Source organism: Cotesia typhae, unplaced genomic scaffold (genome assembly GCF_013202065.1).
Source record: "Cotesia typhae breed Kobodo isofemale line unplaced genomic scaffold, CoteBio_Ctyphae contig_22, whole genome shotgun sequence".
Taxonomy (NCBI): Eukaryota; Metazoa; Arthropoda; class Insecta; order Hymenoptera; family Braconidae; genus Cotesia; species Cotesia typhae.
Genome location: NW_027423728.1, coordinates 647632 through 668061, shown reverse-complemented (window position 1 = coordinate 668061; position 20430 = coordinate 647632). Strand labels below are relative to the sequence as shown.

General features: G+C 31.1%; 1 protein-coding gene across 2 annotated transcripts in view; it reads left to right on the top strand.

The window, feature by feature from the left end:
- Nucleotides 1–20430, top strand: part of Nmdar2 (glutamate ionotropic receptor NMDA type subunit 2) — a 786854-nt gene that overhangs the window by 434227 nt on the left and 332197 nt on the right. For both annotated transcript variants that reach the window (XM_074237486.1, XM_074237485.1), the window contains one exon: nt 20164–20347. In XM_074237486.1, coding sequence (XP_074093587.1) covers nt 20164–20347 — 184 coding nt within the window. The remainder of the gene's footprint in view (nt 1–20163; nt 20348–20430) is intronic.

The window sequence follows — 20430 nt, the reverse complement described above, 5'->3', positions numbered from 1 at the left end:
ATTCAAGAATCAGAGCTTTTTACAATACTTCGATAGTAGTATTTGACTTGAAATCCCTTCCGTGTAATATTAAAACTATAAACCTCTTAAATTACTTCCATCTCACACTTGCACCAGCACCAACTTCTTCGATTACATTTACATAATAGTAATCTGTACTTTCAATTGATTAGTTTCTTGATATGTTGTTTATTCTCCGAGTTTTTATTTTGAGTGTGTTTTTATCTCCTCATAACATATAAATATGTGGCATATTAAAAATTCAGGCAGCTACCATTTCACTGACAGTATAAATTTGGAGAAATTTTCCAGTTAAATTCTAGCAGTAATTGAGTGATACAATATCTAGCAACGGTCAAAAAAGAGAAAAATCTGATTACAACAGTTGCTCTTACATCGATCATTAGGACCAGGAAGTTCGCATTGTTTTTTAACTTCCCACGAAAAAAATTCAAAATTTTCAAAAATAGGGAAGTTATTGGTTTCACCCCGTTTTTCGAAAATCGAGTTCTCATTAGATCTTAACCTTTTGAGGTCCTAGGAAGCTTCCCTGTATGTTTTCGCGATGATGTCCGCATGTCTGTGTGCGCGCGCGCGCGCGTGTGTGTGTGTGTGTGTGTGTGTGTGTGTGTGTGTGTATCTAACCCTTTCATAATTTTTGAACGGCTTGATTGATTTCATCGCGGTTAGTGTCATTCAAAAGGACTTCGCCAAACTCAAATTTCCTAAAAATTTGGACCGATTCAGCCCGATAGATTTCGAGAAAATGCAAAAACAGTGAAAAAAAAAGCTTTTTTTTTCATTTTTTGCGAACATCTCCGAATTGGCTGAACCGATCAACTTCAAAAACTAATCAGCTCTTACCCTTAAAATCCCCCATCGATCGCCACCACAAACTTCAAAATCGGTTGATGCGTTCGTGAGATATCGTTGACGAAAAAAATCGAAATAAGTGTTTTTTTGTAATAACTTCGAAATTTTTCGTCAGACCAATTTTTTTGTTTCAAATTTGTTATAGAGCTTAAAAAAGTACATCGATCGCCACCAACTGCGAGAAAATCGGTTGATTTATTCAAAAGTTATAGCAGTTTGGAAATTAACAAAATCATGTTTTATCAAATTTTGATAAGACTTTGAGAGCTCAGAGAGCTCAAAACTACATGAAAATTATATTTATGAGCTCTTTAAGTTCAAAACCGTAGTAAGCGCAATTTTAAGCGCTTAATTATGAGACTAGCCAGAAGTTGAAGGGATAGCCTTCAGGGTCAACCGTTTTCCTAATTTTTTTTATTTAAATCTGAGGTGAAACATATAAATGCTCCTTTAAACAATTGCGAGAGTTCGGGCCCTAGATATTACTGTATCAGCTGTCACAACAAGTTGAAAATAGCCAAGAGTGTCATAAAAAAGTGATAGTGATTTCGATTGAGATGTAACAGTGTTACCTGCTCAGATTGGCCCCTAATCAATACTATAAATAACTAACCATTTCAAAAAGAAACAATAATCATTAGGGCGCCACCAGGATTTTTAATCACGGTTCCTGGAACCGGTCCAGTGCTGAGAATTCTTTATCTTAGGGTCGAGAGAGTGGAGGAAGATGCTCTTGAAGAAAAAATAATTAATTAACAATCTGATTAGTTTTATTAACGATAAAAATTTACAAAAGAAGTACTTATAAAGGATTAACTAAATTTCACTCACACAGTCACACTATAATTAATTAAAACTTGTTATCTATAGCCTAACTAACGGCTAACCAGGACCACTTATTAACTATAGCCTAACTAACGGCTGACCAGAACCAACGAGTTCTCCTCTGCGCAAAGAATGCAGTGCGACAGAGGCCGTCTAGCCTAACTAACGGCTAACCAGAACTATTTAATTACTCTGCACAAAGACAACAGTGTGACAGAGATCGTCTAGCCAAACTTACGGCTAACCAGGACCAACGAATTACTCTGCACGAAGACAACAGTGTGACAGAGATCGTCTAGCCTAACTAACAGCTAACCAGGACCAACTCAACACTATTAACACTCTCTATTACACATTACCCACACTAATCTTCACACACATAACCCACACTTGTAATGATTTTATTTTCATGAATTTGATTTTATTTTCGAAAAAATTTAATTTAATTAAATTGAATTAGAATTTCTTAATTAAATTATTCAATCATTATTATTCAATAAAACGCTATTTTTCAATTAACAATCTTATTCCAAATAACTCAAACTAACATTCGATTTCAAATTCCGATTGCAAATTTTAATTCTGTATTAAAATATTAAATAGATTAAAATTATGTTATGTCCGGATTAATTATAGTGAAATGATTAATTGGTAGAGTGGGCCTTGAGGAGGCTCGGACACGTTAAGATAGATTTCCTCTTGTAGAGAGGCTACAAGAGTTTTAGTTTTATTGTGGATTTCGAACGCCTCCCGGTAACCAGGAGTTCCAACGGCGAATTTAAAGGGAAGTCGGTAACAAATGCTGAACTCACAGTCGTCCTTTATGATATTTTTGTTGATCAGAATTTGGTTTGGTCGGTCAGTGGATCTTGGGTTTTCTCCTTCTCCTCTCGTGGTAGAGATTGGTGTGCTTGAAGAGGTTGAGGATCTTAATTTAAGATGAAGTGACACAAGAAGTTCTGGTTTTTATAATTTATTCAGTTATTTGCCCTATGGGCGAGACGCACTCAATGCACAATGTTTTACTTAATAACTATCCACTTATAATTAGATTTTATAATTAATAGTATTTTATTATGAGTTTGTGAACAAAGTAACGACTCCGGCAGATACTTAGATCCGCCGTTAATTAAATAATGAATCGAAATGTTACAATTTTAGCTAATGATATCACTACGGACAACAGGGCCCACGATACAGCTCGAAGAGCACACTGACGCGATTCGTAGATGATATAATTTAAATAGTCAAAAGGTACTACTGAATTTAAAGGTTTGTGGAAGCGACCTAGTGCTTTACACTGCCTCGTACGTACCGCGGTACAAAGACACACACGGGTTCTACGAGGATATCTTCCCTCGTATTCTTTAATAAAAGACTGAACGAGTGATCCGTGGTGTTTGGAGTTCTTATACACCCCGATCGCGATTTTCGGAAGGGAGTTAAATTATGTTATTGGTCTAAAAATGCAAATTTGGCAGAACGTGAACAGTGTGCTCATTTCTTAATCGAGGTGTTGTCAAAGTGATTGTCGAAATTTATAAAGTGCAAGCGTTGCGCTTTTCGTCGAGGAAGAGAGACTCTGTGTGTTATATGAGGCAACGCCGGATATAACGATTATCAGATTAGATTAAAATTCCGTACTACTTTATTACCATGATCTTAACATGACGAAAATAATTGATTAAAACAAATGGTCTTAACGTCTTAAATTAATCAATTAAAATTATATCGACAGAGGTCTTAATATTCTGTTGAAACAAAAGTAATTTAACCGAGAATCATTTTTGATGATTATTTTAATCTAAATAATTTTTATTAACCATGTTGAACATTATTAACATAAAATTAATGATGAAAATTAATTAATTATAACCGGATTTTCCTGTGATAATTTTCAACATAAAATAACTTCTTTCTTGGACTTAATGTCCACGCTATTAATTTTTAATTTTATCATTCATTTCGGTAAAATTAATTTATTTAAATCTATACGGACTTATGCCCAAATTAATTATTTAACACGTAATCAACTATTTCACAGTAGATTATTTCAACAAGTATTTTTCAATATGAATTTCCGATAAAATTCCATGTAAAATTCATTCCTACGTTCACATAAGTATTGAACTCACGTCTATTTTTTCGCTCGTCATTTATAACACTTTTTCTGCTTTTTTGCCTTCGGGCTTTTTGGTACAGATATCAGTTGCAAGCGCCTTTTTGCAATCTTTTGAGATTACTAAAAATTATCGAAATATTGTCAATTTGGAACTGGAGATAAATTTTTATTTTCCCAAGATATTGTGTTGAGGTTATATTCTATCTGGACGTGATTTTAGTTGATTATTATTCTGTTCAAGTGACATCAGCTTACAGTGTTATCAAAATCTACTGTCACTGCCACATGCTAACGTACTGCTAATACCCCATAGGTGTCGTCACATGTCAAACTTGTGGCGGTCCTGCCGCCTCGGTCACGCCACCAACGGCCAGAAGTCCAACTAGACCTACCAAAGCGCCAATCATCGGAGCGGGAAACCCTCGCACTACTATCACAAAACAGTCCCGCACACACTCAAATTCTCCCGCTTTTTCATACACCATAGCTGTGGCGTGATTTGGTGTTATTGTATTATTATTATTATTTTTATTTTTTTTTGATAATTACGGATCTCGGTGTGTGATTTGACTAATATATAATTTTAGACGCTAAGTACTTTTGTATGCAAAAATAAGTGAATAAACACCATAAATCAACTAATCTTGCAAATAATATCATTATCATTTTTATATACAATGTAGTACAACATAACAACTACAAACTGTTATCTACAAAATTGACAGTTCGTTGTTTACATTCTCATTCTGATGGCCCTGTTATGATTTGTGTCAGGTGTAAGAGAGCTGTAACTAAATCTGTTTTCTGCAAAATCTGCAAGTCCGCATATCATCCCAGTTGTCACAAAGAAGCACTAAAAACTAAATTACCAAATAGTTGCTGCATTACAGCGTGTATTACGCTTTCATCACCAATTGAGTCAACTTCTACTGCTCATATACAGCCCTCACGTTTCAACTTTCAAAGACCGCCTAGCGTTTCTAGTGTTAGCCTGCGAAAATCGACTGTCTAGCACATCGACTCAGTCTAGCTTCAAATCATTAACTTCCTCTCCAGGAACGCCCCCTACAGTATCTGTAGGAGAGGATTCTGTTTTTATTCCAACAATTGCCTCAAATTCTCCAAAAATGACTGAATCCTTACAGAATAAACCAGATTGGTCTAAATTAAATATGGACGAAAAAATGAATTTGTTGCTTGATATTTCGTTTAAAAACAGTCAACAAATCCAAAATTTCTCAGAAAGCTTAAGCAAACATAGTGAGGATATAAAAAAGTTGTCTAATAAATTTAAAATGAGCAACGATAAAATTACCAAGCTATCAGATTTAACTACTGTAAATGGAATATTAGCTAAGGTCTCGGAACAACATGCTTCTTCCTTAAGACAAATCAAGAAACTGACAGATAATATGTCTTCAAATACCAAGAAATGCGAAGAAAATTTTAATTCTATTGTGTCTTTAAATTCTAAAATGGATTCGCTTATAAACCTACCTAATACTCATCAACAACTTGATTCTTCTTCTTCGTCACAAATATTGGTTTCTGGTGTTCCTGAGACAGTGGTGTCTGAATTATCATCTTCGACAATTATAAAACAAATTCTGGATAAACTTGAGCTTTCTAACCTTGAAAATGACATCCTGAACATTCGAATCTTAAAGGGAAAGAATGATCATTCAAGAAAATCATCATTTACTTCATTTATTGTCAATCTTAAATCACCGCAAATCCGTGACCATATTATTGATACCAAACGTCGCTCACAGAAGCTGTTAGTTAAAGATATTTTCATGACTAATGATATTTCTGCATTTGGAGGACAAGTCTTCATAAATGAATTCCTGCAAACGGAAACCTATAAACTTTTAAAGCTTACCAAAGCAAGAGCCAGAGAAATAAGCTACAAATATGCATGGGTATATAAAGGCATTGTTTATACCAAGAAGAACGATGACTCAGAAAAGACTGTCATTCACACTGTTGATGATTTAAATAAATTAGAATAGCCATCATTAAACCAGCCTACTATTTCTCCTACTACTCTCAAATTACTAAGTCTTAATATTAATAGTTATTTAGCTCATGTAGCTGAATTTGAGCATCTAGTTGCTGAAACACAGTCTCATATAATTTGTGTGGTTGAATCCTGGTTAAATCCAGAAATATCAATCTCACTTGTTGATTATTCTATTATTCGTCGAGATAGAGGATTATTAAATGAATCCGGTAGTTACATCAGAGGTGGTGGAGTAATTTGCTTCATTCACAAATCACTAACATCTAAGGTTCTATACATCTCCGAAGTACGTCACTTAAATTGTCCAGAATTCATTGTTGCTGATATCACTCTACCTACAGGGCATCTGTTATTATCGTGTATTTACAGAAGACCACAAGGTGATTCACTAGACTGCTTTATTTCTCAATTCAGTAAATTTTATCCACATTACAAGAATGTTCTAATAATGGGCGACTTAAATTGCAACCTTCTGAAGTCTGATCGAGCCTCAACTCATCTGAATTCCTTCATCAATGACTCTGCTCTTTTCTGCGTTCCCTATGGACCAACTTTCCATACCTCTGAAGTGGATTCGTGGCTTGATGTCATAATTCTCGATAGTGAAGAAAAACTCGTAAACTATTCAAAGTCACAGTCACCCTTCATAGGCGGTCATGATTATTTGTTATGTGAGTATAACCTAGAACCACCAAGAAGTTATGAGAAGCGAATGAAATTTCGGGATTTTAGAAACTGTGATCACGATGCACTGGCTGAAAGATTAACCGAAAGATTGAAACTCATCGATAGTGAGCCGACCGTGTTTGATCCAGATGAGCTTGTTTCATATTTCTTGCATCAATTGATCACTACTTTGAATCTTTATGCACCATTGGCTGAAAGAAAGACATATCGTCCCAGATGTCCCTGGTTAAATCGTGAGCTGCGAATTGAATTTCGGGAACGTGATGCATTATACAAACGAGCGAAAAGAACAAATAATCAACATCTACTTGCTCTTAATAGAAGTAAGAGAAAACTCTTAAAAGCTAAGCTAAATGTTGCGCGAGATGGCTTTCTTGCTAACTATTTGGAAGAACGTCCTTCTGGACCCAACATATGGAGCAAATTAAAGCGTGTAGGTGTTATAAAGACAAAACAATCATCTCCTCTTGATTATTTTTCTCCCGATATGCTAAATGACTTTTATGCTGAGACTTTAACTAAGTATCCGTCGTGCAGTCTTGACTTCATCCAAAGCCTTCCACTTCATGCTGTACAGAAAGTAAATTGTGAATTCAAGTGGAATCAAATAGACATTGTTGATGTCACCAAAAATTTACAGTTAACTCTACAAAAATCTAGCGGTAAAAGCCATGATGGCCTCGATTTAAAATGGATAAAAGATCATCTATCGCAAGTGTCTATGTTCCTAAAACAAATCTTCAATCGATCAATAGATGCTGGTCTATTCCCTTCAGCGTGGAAATCCGTTTTCATAGTACCATTAAATAAAGTGACACCACCTAAATCTATGTCTGACACTCGACCGATAGCAAATCAATCGTATATGGCTAAGGTGTTTGAACGGATTTTAGCAAATCAGGTTGTGACTTATCTTGAAACAAATAATCTTCTTGATGATTATCAATCAGGATTTCGAAAACACCATAGTACTCAGGCAGCACTGCTTAGATTAACTGATGAAATTCGGCTAGCAATAGATAATGACGATCTCACCTTCCTCATTCTGTTTGACTTTACAAATGCTTTTGATTGTCTAAATCATAAAATTTTATTCAGAGCAATGTATGTACTGGGTTTCTCGGTTGAATCAATCACATGGTTTCATTCTTATCTAACAGGAAGATCTCAAGCAGTTGTTGATTCCACAAATGCCCCCTCAAGATGGGTTAGTACTACTTCAGGTGTTCCACAGGGATCAGTATTGGGTCCAATTCTATTTCTAATAGTTATAAACAATGTGATCAAAAAGCTAAAATATTGCAATCATGGCTTATTTGCAGACGATAAATGGGCTTATTTGCATTTCAAGTTATATGATCTATATGAAGCAGCGTTAAATTTGACTGCTGATGCTCAAGCAGTAGCAGATTGGGCTCGTGAAAATGACCTTGAAATAAATTATAAGAAGACTAAAGTCATGATTTTGGGAAGTAAACATAAATTGAAAACTTTGAAACTACTTGAAAACTTTGACCTACCTGAGATCATTATAGATGGCAATGTAATACCACATACAAATTCAACCAAACATCTAGGAGTCCATCTCTCAAATAATCTTTCTTGGGATACGCATATCTCGCAGATATCACGCAAAGTTTATGGTTCACTAAATAATTTAAAACGTAGGAAGAACTTTCTGTCTACACAGACGCGCAATTTATTGGTTTCTGCTACTATCCTCCCTATTATCGACTATTGCTCAATAGTGTTTCTCAACTTATCTAATGAACTTGATTGCAAATTGCAGTGACTTGTTAACAATGCTATTCGATTCATTTTTAATCTGAGGCGAGATGAGCACATCAGACCATATCGACGGTCATTAAATTGGTTAAATGTAAAGTCACGAAGGCTATACTTTCTAGCCTGCGTGTTCTTCAAATTGTTATCAACAGGCGAACCAAAATTTCTACGTGATTTATTTATTGAAGAAGACCCTATCATCAGACGATCACAAAGAATAGCCAGCAGAAATAATAATGTCACTTTTAAAATACCCAACTTTGTTACCATAATCTACGAGCATTCGTTTGTTATATCAGCTATACGGTTCTGGCAAGATGTACCTCCTGAAATTACAGTTTCTCTTGGTTTGGAATCCTTCAAAACAAAAGTATTTGATTTTCTTATAAATCTCGAATAATAACATAATAGTGAGCTGGTTAATATGATTAAAAACATTATGTCTAACTGAACATTATACAAATTCTATACTTTAAATTATCATACAAATTTCATATTTCCCTTATGTATATATTAGCTGTACTTATGTGAATTATAATTTTATGTATATCACTTTTGCCATCAGGCTTTGTGCTTTGGCATTAAAATCTAATAAATAAATAAATAAATATAATTATTGTTATGTCGGACTCAACGTCCAACATTTTTATTTTATAACAAATAGAACCTAATTATTCATAAATAATTTTATGATCTTACAACTAATTACATACATTTATTTTATTTTTAAAATTTTGTTATCTTCAAATTTATCAATAGTATTTTCAAAAGAAACTTATTTAAAAAATTTAGTTTTTAGATGGCCCTGACCACACTAAGAGATTTAAGGCTGTACAAATACCCTAATGGAATTTTAAACTTTGTCAAGATCCGAAATAGAAGTTTTCAATAACTAAATAAATGTATATATAAATAATAGTTTAAATAAAATAAAAGTAAATAATGATAAAAGAAAAAAATAAAAAGGAATTTTATGATAATTCTAGTATCAACAGAAAAAAAATATATGTTGATAATTTAAGGAACAATATTTAATAACTATAATTTAAGTTTAAACAAAAAAAAATAAATAAATGTTTTCTTTTATCTCCGAATAAAATAACGAATTTAATAAAAAGAAAAATTTAGATCTAAGAAACTAATGATAATTTGTAATTTATGCACAAATTAATTTTTTTCTAACTAATTTAATGATACGTCGCGAATAGAATAATAAGATATGATCGTCGAAAATTATATTTTAATTAATAATTCAAAATAGTGAAAAGGGTAAAAATTTAATAATAATTCCTTTTCTAATTATTAAATATAGAATTTAAGAGAAGGGGGTCAACAGGCCCTTGAGACAACGTGAAGGAGTAGTGCGCTACCCGAAGCGATGGGCTTCTTGAGAAAGGGAAACTCGGACCACTGAGTGTTATTGTAATTGGCCTAGAGTTTCCCCGGAACATAGAATTTAGGAAAATGTCACCGCCCACAAGGTCTTGTCGATTTCAGTTTTCCAAGTTTTTTCAAATCAGTCCAGTTCTAGTTTTTACCACCTCAACACGAGGTCAAGTTTTGGAGTAGTCCCAAGTTTCATCAATTCATTATACAATTTAAAATTTTTCATTTCGTACACGTTATTTAAAATAGATTCGATTTAATTCCTTTCTTAAAGTTACTGAAGCAGACAAGAAATGGTGGCACAGATATTGAGTAAGTGTAAAATTATAAGTTTCGTTTTTGTGTATTTCTTTTTATTCCAAATTGAAATTTGTACTAGAATTTTAAAATATATCTATGAAATTTAATTCATATTTTATTATTATTTATTTCACAAAATTTTTCCTGTAAGCTTCAGATCCTTATCTATTAGCCTAACGGCTAGGATAAAAATAATTAAATTTTAGTTGCGTTTTCGACGTAACAATTAATTAACATCTAGTAAATTCGTTTAATAAATTGTTATAATCTTATAACAATTGAGTCAAGATGAAGTGATTAATTTTGTGCTTGAAAAATAATCGACAAGCGTTCTTACTCGTGGAATTTTTGGTCGAGCGTCGATACATTCTGTGTCGCAGTAATTTCCAAACACCCAAGTTCAAAGACAACTAAGCTAGCGAATGTTCTAGCTGAAGAAAATTGAGCGCTTCGACTTTTGTCGATTTCTATAATTTAGGATCTGAAGCTTTATGGGAAGGGGTTGAAATTATAATATAAGAAAATGAATTCAATTTAATAAATATATTATAAAATTATTATACAAAGATTTGAATTATTAAAACAAACATAAAAATCTCAAATAAGAACTTACGTAAATGTCATTGTTACCGTTTCTTTACATAATTGAAATTTACTTTACTAACAATTGTTTTTTTAAATCTGACGCGTGGTTCCATTGAAACTTATAAAAACTTTTTCGATGTTAACACTAAGACGTCAAGACAACGAGAGATATTTTTGTTGAAAATCGTAAAGGTGTCGAATTTTAGGGCGTTACTTATTTTTACTAGATGGGAGAAACAATGTCCAATTATCTTTCTATTTCCATGAGCCTTTGCCCTCTCTCTTAGATTTTTCTATAATGTTGCATGAGTCCCCTCTACTTGGGTCCGAGTATAATATCGCTTCTCCTTTACTCTTATGCTCTATTATACATCTATGTGTTTGTGTATACGTAAGCGCATTTATGCATAGTCAAAGACATACATATGTACTATTTTACATTAAATTATTTACTGTGACCAAATTTTTATATTAAATTAGTTAGATAAAAATTAATTTGTGCATAGATTACAAATTATCATTAGTTTCTTAGATCTAAATTTTTCTTTTTATTTAAGTCGGTATTTTATTCAAAAATAAAAGAAAACATTTATTTATTTTTTTTTGTTTAAACTTAAATTATAGTTATTAAATTTTGTTCCTTAAATTATCAACATATATTTTTTTTCTGTTGATACTAGAATTATCATAACATTCCTTTTTATTTTTTTCTTTTATCATTATTTACTTTTATTTTATTTAAACTATTGTTTATATATACATTTATTTTGTTATCGAAAACTTCTATTTCGGATCTCGACAAATGTTTTCTTGTAGATTAATATGGTATTAACTTGACAAGAATTTTGTGATTTTAATTAAAAAATCAGAAATATTTCGTTTTATGGTTTTGTTTTATTGATTACTGACGGTTCCTTTACATTCACTTAATAGGTACATAAGTCAGTAAAGGTCAGGTATAAGATGCTCGGCGAGCTTGGTCATAGGTTTGTCAGTAAGCAAAGCGCTCGGCGAGCGTGGTCAATGGCAACTTGGTAACTGTCTTATTCGATTTTTCGTCCAACTATCGTCAGTCAGAGAGAGCAATTTTGGGAAGGGTATTTTGGTTTTTGGTTGGTGGAAAATAACTAGGGTTGGGGAATTGTTGCTAAATGAGAGGATCCTGGAAAGGGTATTATTTATTTAACGCAGGGTTGTTTAAACGAAGCGTGGGAAGGTTTGTTAAGTTGGAAAATAGTCTGGTAAACATCTGATAAACAGATGGGTTGTAAAATTTTGTCCGTTTGTGTCGAAGGTTAGTCTCAGTCATTCAAGGGATTATTTTACAATGGCAATTACTTGAGTTGGAATGTCATAAATTTCCGAATTTTAAGTTTTATGATGTCTTTGTGAAAGTCTGTCGAAATATTTTAGAAAACATGAGTAAACTCAAAAACACATCACAATTTTCTCTTAACTTATAAAAAACTAAAGTACATAACTGAACAACAAAGTTTAAAATTCCATTAGGGTATTTGTTCAAGCTCAAATCCCTTAGTATGGTCAGGCTCAACTAAAACTAAGTTTTCCAAATAAGTTTCTTTTGAAAATACTATTGATAAATTTGAAGATAACAAAATTTTTAAAATAAAATAAATGTATGTAATTAGTTATAAGAACATAAAATTATTTATGAATAATTAAATTCTATTTGTTATAAAATAAAAATGTCGGACGTTGAGTCCGACATAACATAATTTAATTGATAAAATTTAGTTTGTTAAAATTTCTCGAGCAGGAATTTAGGAAGAATTGATCCCGCAAGGTCGATTGATCGACTCTCGGGTATAAGCCCCCAGTAAAATCACTCAATCCAAACTAGCGAATATCAAAATTCTGATTAATTAATTAATTCGTCGATTAAACGATCTAATTAGTAATTAAGTAGGAGAAGTAACCGAGTATTATGTAAACCGCGGGCCACTTCTTTCCCACAGAATAATAATTGATACCTTGACGAATAAGACGATGATCTAACTCTATAATCGAGGATGAAGTCCTAGTGGTAGTTGGGTTCCTTCGTCTCGTCACTACTTCGGAGATCGGCCCTTCTCGATTTCCGTGGCACTACCCCCACGAAAAAAATATATATGCCCTTATACATTCTCTGTATATATTTGAGCATATAATCTAACATATATGCAGGAATATATGCTGCATATACTCAAATTCGGAAAAAGATATATACATGGATATATCCTAAGTCATATATGCTGGAATATATGCTAGCATATATACTAACATATATTTTGAAGTATATGGAAATTTGAATTATCTGCATGCATTTTTGTAGGCATGAAAATCTATTTTTTCACATGTATAATTGTATAGCCATTTGTAAATGTACATATGTAATTTTTTAGGCATATATCCCGGCGTTAACGTTCATATAATGGAATAATTCCAATTTCATTTTTGATTACTTATATTTATTCCTTACATTTATTCAATAAGTATATTGTAATGTGCAAAATACAATGTATTAAAGTGAGAAACTAGAAGTAAAATTTATATCCTAACGTTTTTAGTTAGAGCAATCAGATATTATAAAAATGACACTTAAATAATAAGGCTTAAATATAATAACAGTAACTACCAGAAAAATTTATGACAGAATTACGAGCTTAAAAAATTATATCTTAAGATTATTAATAATGATAACCAACTATTTCTCAGGTTAAAAATTAACTGCCATCATAACATAATAATTTAAATGCAAAAATGACGTAGTCTAGAATAGTTGAAACAAAAAAGTGGTGTCAAATAATATTAAATTAATAATTAATGCATCAATTATTTCAATTATATTTCATCTGGTTTTTGCTGATTTTCTTTTTCCTGAAATAAGAAATTATTTTAGGCTTTTATTTGTTACAAGATATAAATTTCTATCATTTAAATCATTGAACTTACTTTTTTCTCTTTCCTTGCAAGTGTTCGTAATTTGCCGCATTTATTGTTGATAGCAGTTCCAAAAGGACCCTCTTTAAAATCATCGTGATGAGCTTTGACACTTTCTATAAATAAATAAATAAATAAATAAATTTTTATGACATACATTTGTACTCATTGATTTCATCGATTATAAATATGTATATCTACATATGTGACATACCTTTAATTGCATCTATTATTTTAGAATCAATTTTAGCGTACATTTGTGCTTTATCGTCTGTATTTTTGGATTTTCCGCCTTTGTAATTACTTACTAGTAAAATCTCTTCAGGAAAAGCCGAACAGAGCAACGATATTGCCATAGACGTAAAAGAATTTGCCCTTAACGCAGCATCCCACTGATGTCTTTCAATAAAAACACCAGAGCCCTCGTGACCTAACTCTACCTATGAATGTAAGACAATTGTTGTTAGCATATACATATATAAACTAATTGATATGGTAAATTAAATTTATTATATATAAATGATGAAATTTTTATAGTAAATATTTGCATACCTGGGTACGTTCAGTTCTTTTTTAATTTCCGATTTTTATTTTTAGAAAGTGAAAACTTTTTGTCCATGTTAAAAGATTTAGACTCCGTTGCCAATTTCATAAAATTTTTAACTTCACGCATCGCTACAAGTAATTAAATTTATTAGTCAGAATATATTGTGTCAAATAATAACTGTAAAAAAAAAAAAAAAAGCAATTATAGCAATACTTTTATCAAAATACTCCTTGGTGACAAATTGTGTTGACACTGGTGCTTCTGTATTTTTTGTGGCTGTATTGGTTACATTTGAATTAGACAAGTTCTCGTTAGATTTTTTCTAAAAAAAAAAAAAAAAAAAAAAAAAAAAAAATAAGGAATAATTAATTTATCATCTTATACAATAAATTTTTTCAATTTGTTCGTTTTCAAGTGATGTAGTGTAGAGATCAATAAAAATTGTTTAAAATGGTTATCTATCTTTCATTATGGACTAACTCCCAAATACAAACATTCTAAGTATGCTTACTGGATCTGTAGCAGTTTCATCAGACGTTGATTTAATAAATTGGATTTCATCTTCATCTGTTGAGAATCGTAATTTTTCTTTGGATTCTGACATTCAAGTTCAGCATTATTGGTCTCAATCCTTGCATCATCTTTACTGTTAGAAGTTGATGCAGTTACATTTTCTATATCTACTTCGCAAACTATTCGTCTGGGAGACCGTACACCATCCATGATGTCAATTTTTTTTTCTAAAATTTTTATGGAATCTAAACGAAAATTAATTAATTATTAGCTTAGTAAATTTTTCGATTTTTTTGTACTACGAATTAATATTCATCATTATTACTAAATAATTCTAATACTTACGAGATACTGCTAACACTTTGCCGTGGTAGCAATTCCAACCACCAAGAGGCATTTTTTTTGTGTCGCGCCATTCAATCACATAAACCTTATCAGGATCAACATCATCATTTAAAAATTGTCCACAGTTAAAGTTCTTGATATGATTTGTATTTATCCCAGCAGTCATTTTTTTATCGTCCTCTCCACCAACCCATTTAATCAAAGCCCACATTTCGGAACCACCCCTGAATAAGTTATTATAAATTATGGTAAAAAATAAATTATTACCAAGTTATAAAGAGCAAACTTATATCAATGCAATTATATAGACAATAGAAAAGTAATTTCATAGATTATTATTAACAATACAGTAACCTTAAAAATAAATAATCTAGCTAACCCAAAACATTGAATTCTATCACTTTTGTACTATATATGTATATTACCTAGATTTAGTTTCTGTTACAGTTGGAGTAGCCATTGTCCTTTTTTTTTTTTTTTAATGAAAATTATTATTAACAATAAATTTTCATAATTTCATTTAGAATCGAGACGCACTATAACTGTATCTCAACTCTTGAAAGGCGGTTTTGCGTCGTACTGTCAAAGCTGCCATCTTGATTTACAAATTGGCGGCAAGCTGATATATAATATAATCGTTTACATGAACATGTGCTACATAAATAATGAATGTTTTTTTTTTTATTAAATTTTTATTTTCAAACTAACTTGTTTTTATAATTTTTTAAAATTATGGAATAATAAAAATTTTGTATAATCAACTTTGGCAATAATAATAATTTTTTAATATATTGTAGCTGCTTACCGTAAATTATTCAGGTTAAATCTACAGTTGGTAAGTCTTATAGGTATACATTTATACAATATATGTGTACCTCGTATTGTATTTATGAATTTCCACTGTTGATATTTCTGTGTATGTTAAAACGATTACATTATTTTTGATTGTTTCTAAAATTTGAATTTTTTTCGAGCTGACCTATACCGTTCATTATAGTTATTGATACTTAATAATATTGACTTAAAAATTTTAATAAACTTATGCTAACTTTAGGGTATGTGTGTGTGTTTTTATGGGTTATGTTTTACCAAAATTTATTTTATATTTGAAAAATACTTAGTGCTAAATAGCCATTGAGTTCATATAAATTTTTATAATATTTTTTCATCGTTATTATGAAATCCTCTAAAAAACGTGGTCCATATAAACTATACCTCAATCACGGTAGCACAGCAGTGATACCTACAAGTACATTAAGTGATTGGAAAAACAGAAAGAGAAGACTTCAAACCACAGCGCAAAATGATTCGTAAATATTTTTATTCTTTCTATTGTTTTATTATATAGATCATTTATTTGCATTTTATCTTCAATTACATTACAGTGATTCGAGTACAAATAGTAATGACGAAAGTGATGAGGATCTACTGAATAATGCAGACATTTCTCAGGTAGATATATTTTTTTTAATAAATTTATTTAAAATTCCAAATTTCTTTTTAATTATGACAAATAACTATTTACAACCTCCATGAAAAAAAATATATGTTCAAATATGTAAAAATATATTTTAATTATATTAAATTATATTTTAATTATATTAAAAATTTATAAATAATATGTATAGTAAATATATTTTTAATAACTAACTTTTGGCCGATTTTCATATATATTTTATATATTTTAAAAATATTTTAGATATATTTAAAATATATAAAATATATATGAAAATCGGCCAAAAGTTAGTTATTAAAAATATATTTACTATACATATTATTTATAAATTTTTAATATAATTAAAAAAACATTTACTGTACATAATTTATATATTTTTAAACATATATATATATATATATATATATATATATATATATATATATATATATATATATATATATATATATTTAAAATATTTTTTTTATGTATTTCGACATATGTTTTTTTAATATTTTTTTTTCATGAGGGAATGAAATTTTATAATAAATGATTTTTATTTTTTCATATGAATAGTCAAATCTTGAGCCTGCGATTAAAAAATCATATACTAACCAGGATGCAGAGTTACCGTCAACTACTTGGAATGCTTATTCAAACGAGACAAGTCAATCAAGCGATTTTCAAGTGATAAATCGAGAAATTTTTGTATTGAATTTTATATTTAATCATCATAATTGCATTTATTTGTTATATTTTTAAATATTTTAATAATTTTTGTACTTTTCTTATAGATGTATGATTCAGACGAAGACTACCCCGAATGTTTCATATCTAATGGAAGCTCAGAGGAATCTGATGAATCTGATGAATCTGATGAATCTGACCAAAGTGAAGAAAGTGAAGACTCTAATGATGCAGATGGTCCTGATCAGGCAGAACATAATGCTATCTCACAACCATGCATTATTGATAATACTTTTCCAGTTGAAGCAGCCTCTCAAATTCAAATGACCACGAAGTATCCAAGAAATGTTATTGTTAGAACTCTACTTATTCTTGCTGTTAAAATTAGGAAAAATTTAGACAACGATGTCATCAAATATTTGACGAACTTGATTAATGCTCTAACCGATACACCTTCACGTTATACATCATTTCATCACTATAAGCAAATTATTGATTCATATTCTTTCCCATTTCAAGTGCATCATTTATGTTCTGCTTGTAAATCATACATAGGGTTTGAGATAAATCCTATAGAAGATAATTCAACTTTACATTGCAACAAGTGCGGGATTGATGTAGTGTTGAAAGAAAATAAACAATCTGGAAATGTATTTTTTTATATGTCTTTAGCTCAGCAACTTATTGAATTTTGTAGTCAACACCATGAGAAGTTGTTATATCCAATTAATCGTCAAAAGAAGTGTTCTTATGCCTTTGAAGACATAATGGATGGAAATTTGTATAAATGTCACATGTCAAGTGAAGACTTGTTATCTTTGAACTTCAGCGTAGATGGAACGCCGTTGTTCAAGAGCTCGCAAACCTCAATTACTCCAATTTTATGTACAATTAACGAACTTGATCCTAGCTTGAGAAAGCTACATATAATGCTAGTGAGTATTTATTTGGATACAGGAAAACCAGTGATGAACGAATATTTAAAGCCGTTTGTCGAAGAAGCTAAGGTATTAGCAAATCAAGGAATATCTTATACATACAATGGAATGAAATATCACAAAAAATTTAAAATTCTGAACGGTGTATGTGTTTCAGTAGAGCGTCCTAATTTAAGATGCTCAAAATCATTTCGAGGAGCTTACGGTTGCGGATTGTGCAAGCATCCCGGAGAGGAGACTGCTAAAGGTGATGGACATGTTCGAGTTTTTCCAATTGACGAAGAGGGCAATGCATTTGGAGAAGGGTTGCGGTCTCACCAAGAAACCTTAGAGCATGCGGAGACATCAGAAAAAGGAATAAAACAACGGTCAACATTAATTGATATACCAGATTTCGATATCATAAAAAATTTAGATGTTGATTGGATGCATTGCATTCCACTTGGTGTTTGTCGTCAATTTTTAAAGCTGTGGTTTAATTCGGAATACCATGATAAACCGTTTTATCTTGGTAGTAAAATTAAAGATATTGATGCATTTATTATGTCAATCAAACCATCATTAGATGTTTCCAGAACACCGAGAAAAATTTCAGATAGAGCACATTTAAAAGCTCATGAGTTAGTTGTATGGCTCCTCTTCTACAGCTTACCAAGTTTGAAACCATATTTACCACATAAATATTTATTGCACTGGAGCTTATTAGTGGAAGCAACTTCGATACTTCTTAAGACATGCGTCCTAGAAGCTGAAGTATTTTATGCACAGCAATGTATCTTCAAATTTGTTAAAGACGTTGAATTACTCTATGGACTTGAACATGTTTCATTCAATGTTCATCTTTTAACTCATTTAGCGGAAAGTGTTCAGAACTGGGGACCACTGTGGACTCATAGTGCGTTCTGCTATGAAAATTTCCACCAGATTTTAAAGAAATTAGTAAAAAGCTCGAACTCTGCTGAATTACAAATTCTACAATCCGTAAGGTCTATATTTGCATTAAATAAGCTACAAGAGATACATGGTCAAGATTTAACTTACCGGCAGCGCAAGTTGCTAGAAGAATTAACTCATAAAAAAAGTTATTCAAATAATTTAAAAAAAAACGACAATATTAAAGTAATCGGGAAGAAAGATTCAAAAAATAAATTACCATTAGATCAAGAATTAGCATTACAACGAGTCAACATTCAAATTGATAATGACAGTGTTGTAGATTATTATAAAAGGGCTATAGTTAATAAAGAGATGATCCACAGTAAGGCTTATTGTAAAGTGAAAAAAAGAAACAATTATTCAGTACTTTTATCCAATGGCGAAGTTTTCGAAATTGTAATTTTTGTAGTTGTAGAAATAGACAAGAAACTAGAATGTTTTGCTTTCGGTAATTACTTTAAAAAATGTCGGAATACATTTTTCCCTGGAGTAAAATTGCAACATTATATTTTTTTAGAATATCAAGATGAGCCACAAGCTTTAGCAGCAATAAATGTATCAAGTATTCAGGAAAAAGTCATAATAGTGAAACAAACAGCCAATGAAATATGTGTAGCGTGTGTACACCCTAATAAATTCGAAATGTTGACCTAATGCTTACTAATAAATAATGAAGTAACTAAAATTGAAAGTATGGAATTATTTATAAAATTGTAATTAATAATTTTAATCGAAGATCTGTAACAATTTCAGTTGATGATAAAATAAGTTGAAAAGTAAAGCAGAATACCAGTCAGCATATATGTTTTCATGTCTTCTGAAATGTATATCGCGATATAAATTCGCATATATTACAGCATATATGCTAGCATATATGCTAGCATATATGATTTAAGATATATTCATGCATATATCTTTTTCCGAATTTGAGTATATGCTGTATATATTCCTGAATATATGTTAGATTATATCCTCAAATATATATAGAGAATGTATAAGGGCATATATATTTTTTTCGTGGGGGTAGGTCTGGCGGTCACACTACTTCTCCCTTTTCCACTGCACGGCTCACCTATTTTAACCCAAAACTACCCCCTCTTATTCTCCCTTTAGGACCTTAGATCGAGACGCGCCAGTGCTATGTCGAATAGTTATCGATATCTGGTGATTTATCGATTAAGGGTAATTTCACCCTGTTACAGAGAAAATTGAACAAAACATTTTTGATTCTTCCAGAATGGTAAATGGAACGGTCTCATAGCTGACGTAGTCAATCGCAAGACAGACATGATACTGACATCATTAACTATCAATGCAGATCGAGAAGCCGTCGTTGATTTTACAGAACCTTTTATGGAAACCGGTATTGCCATTGTTGTGTCTAAAAGAACTGGTATAATTTCTCCAACGGCTTTTCTAGGTAACTATTTTTTTATATAATAAGCTCTTCAAGTTCAAAATGTATTTATTGAACAACAATATCTTTTAAATGCGTCTTTTCTT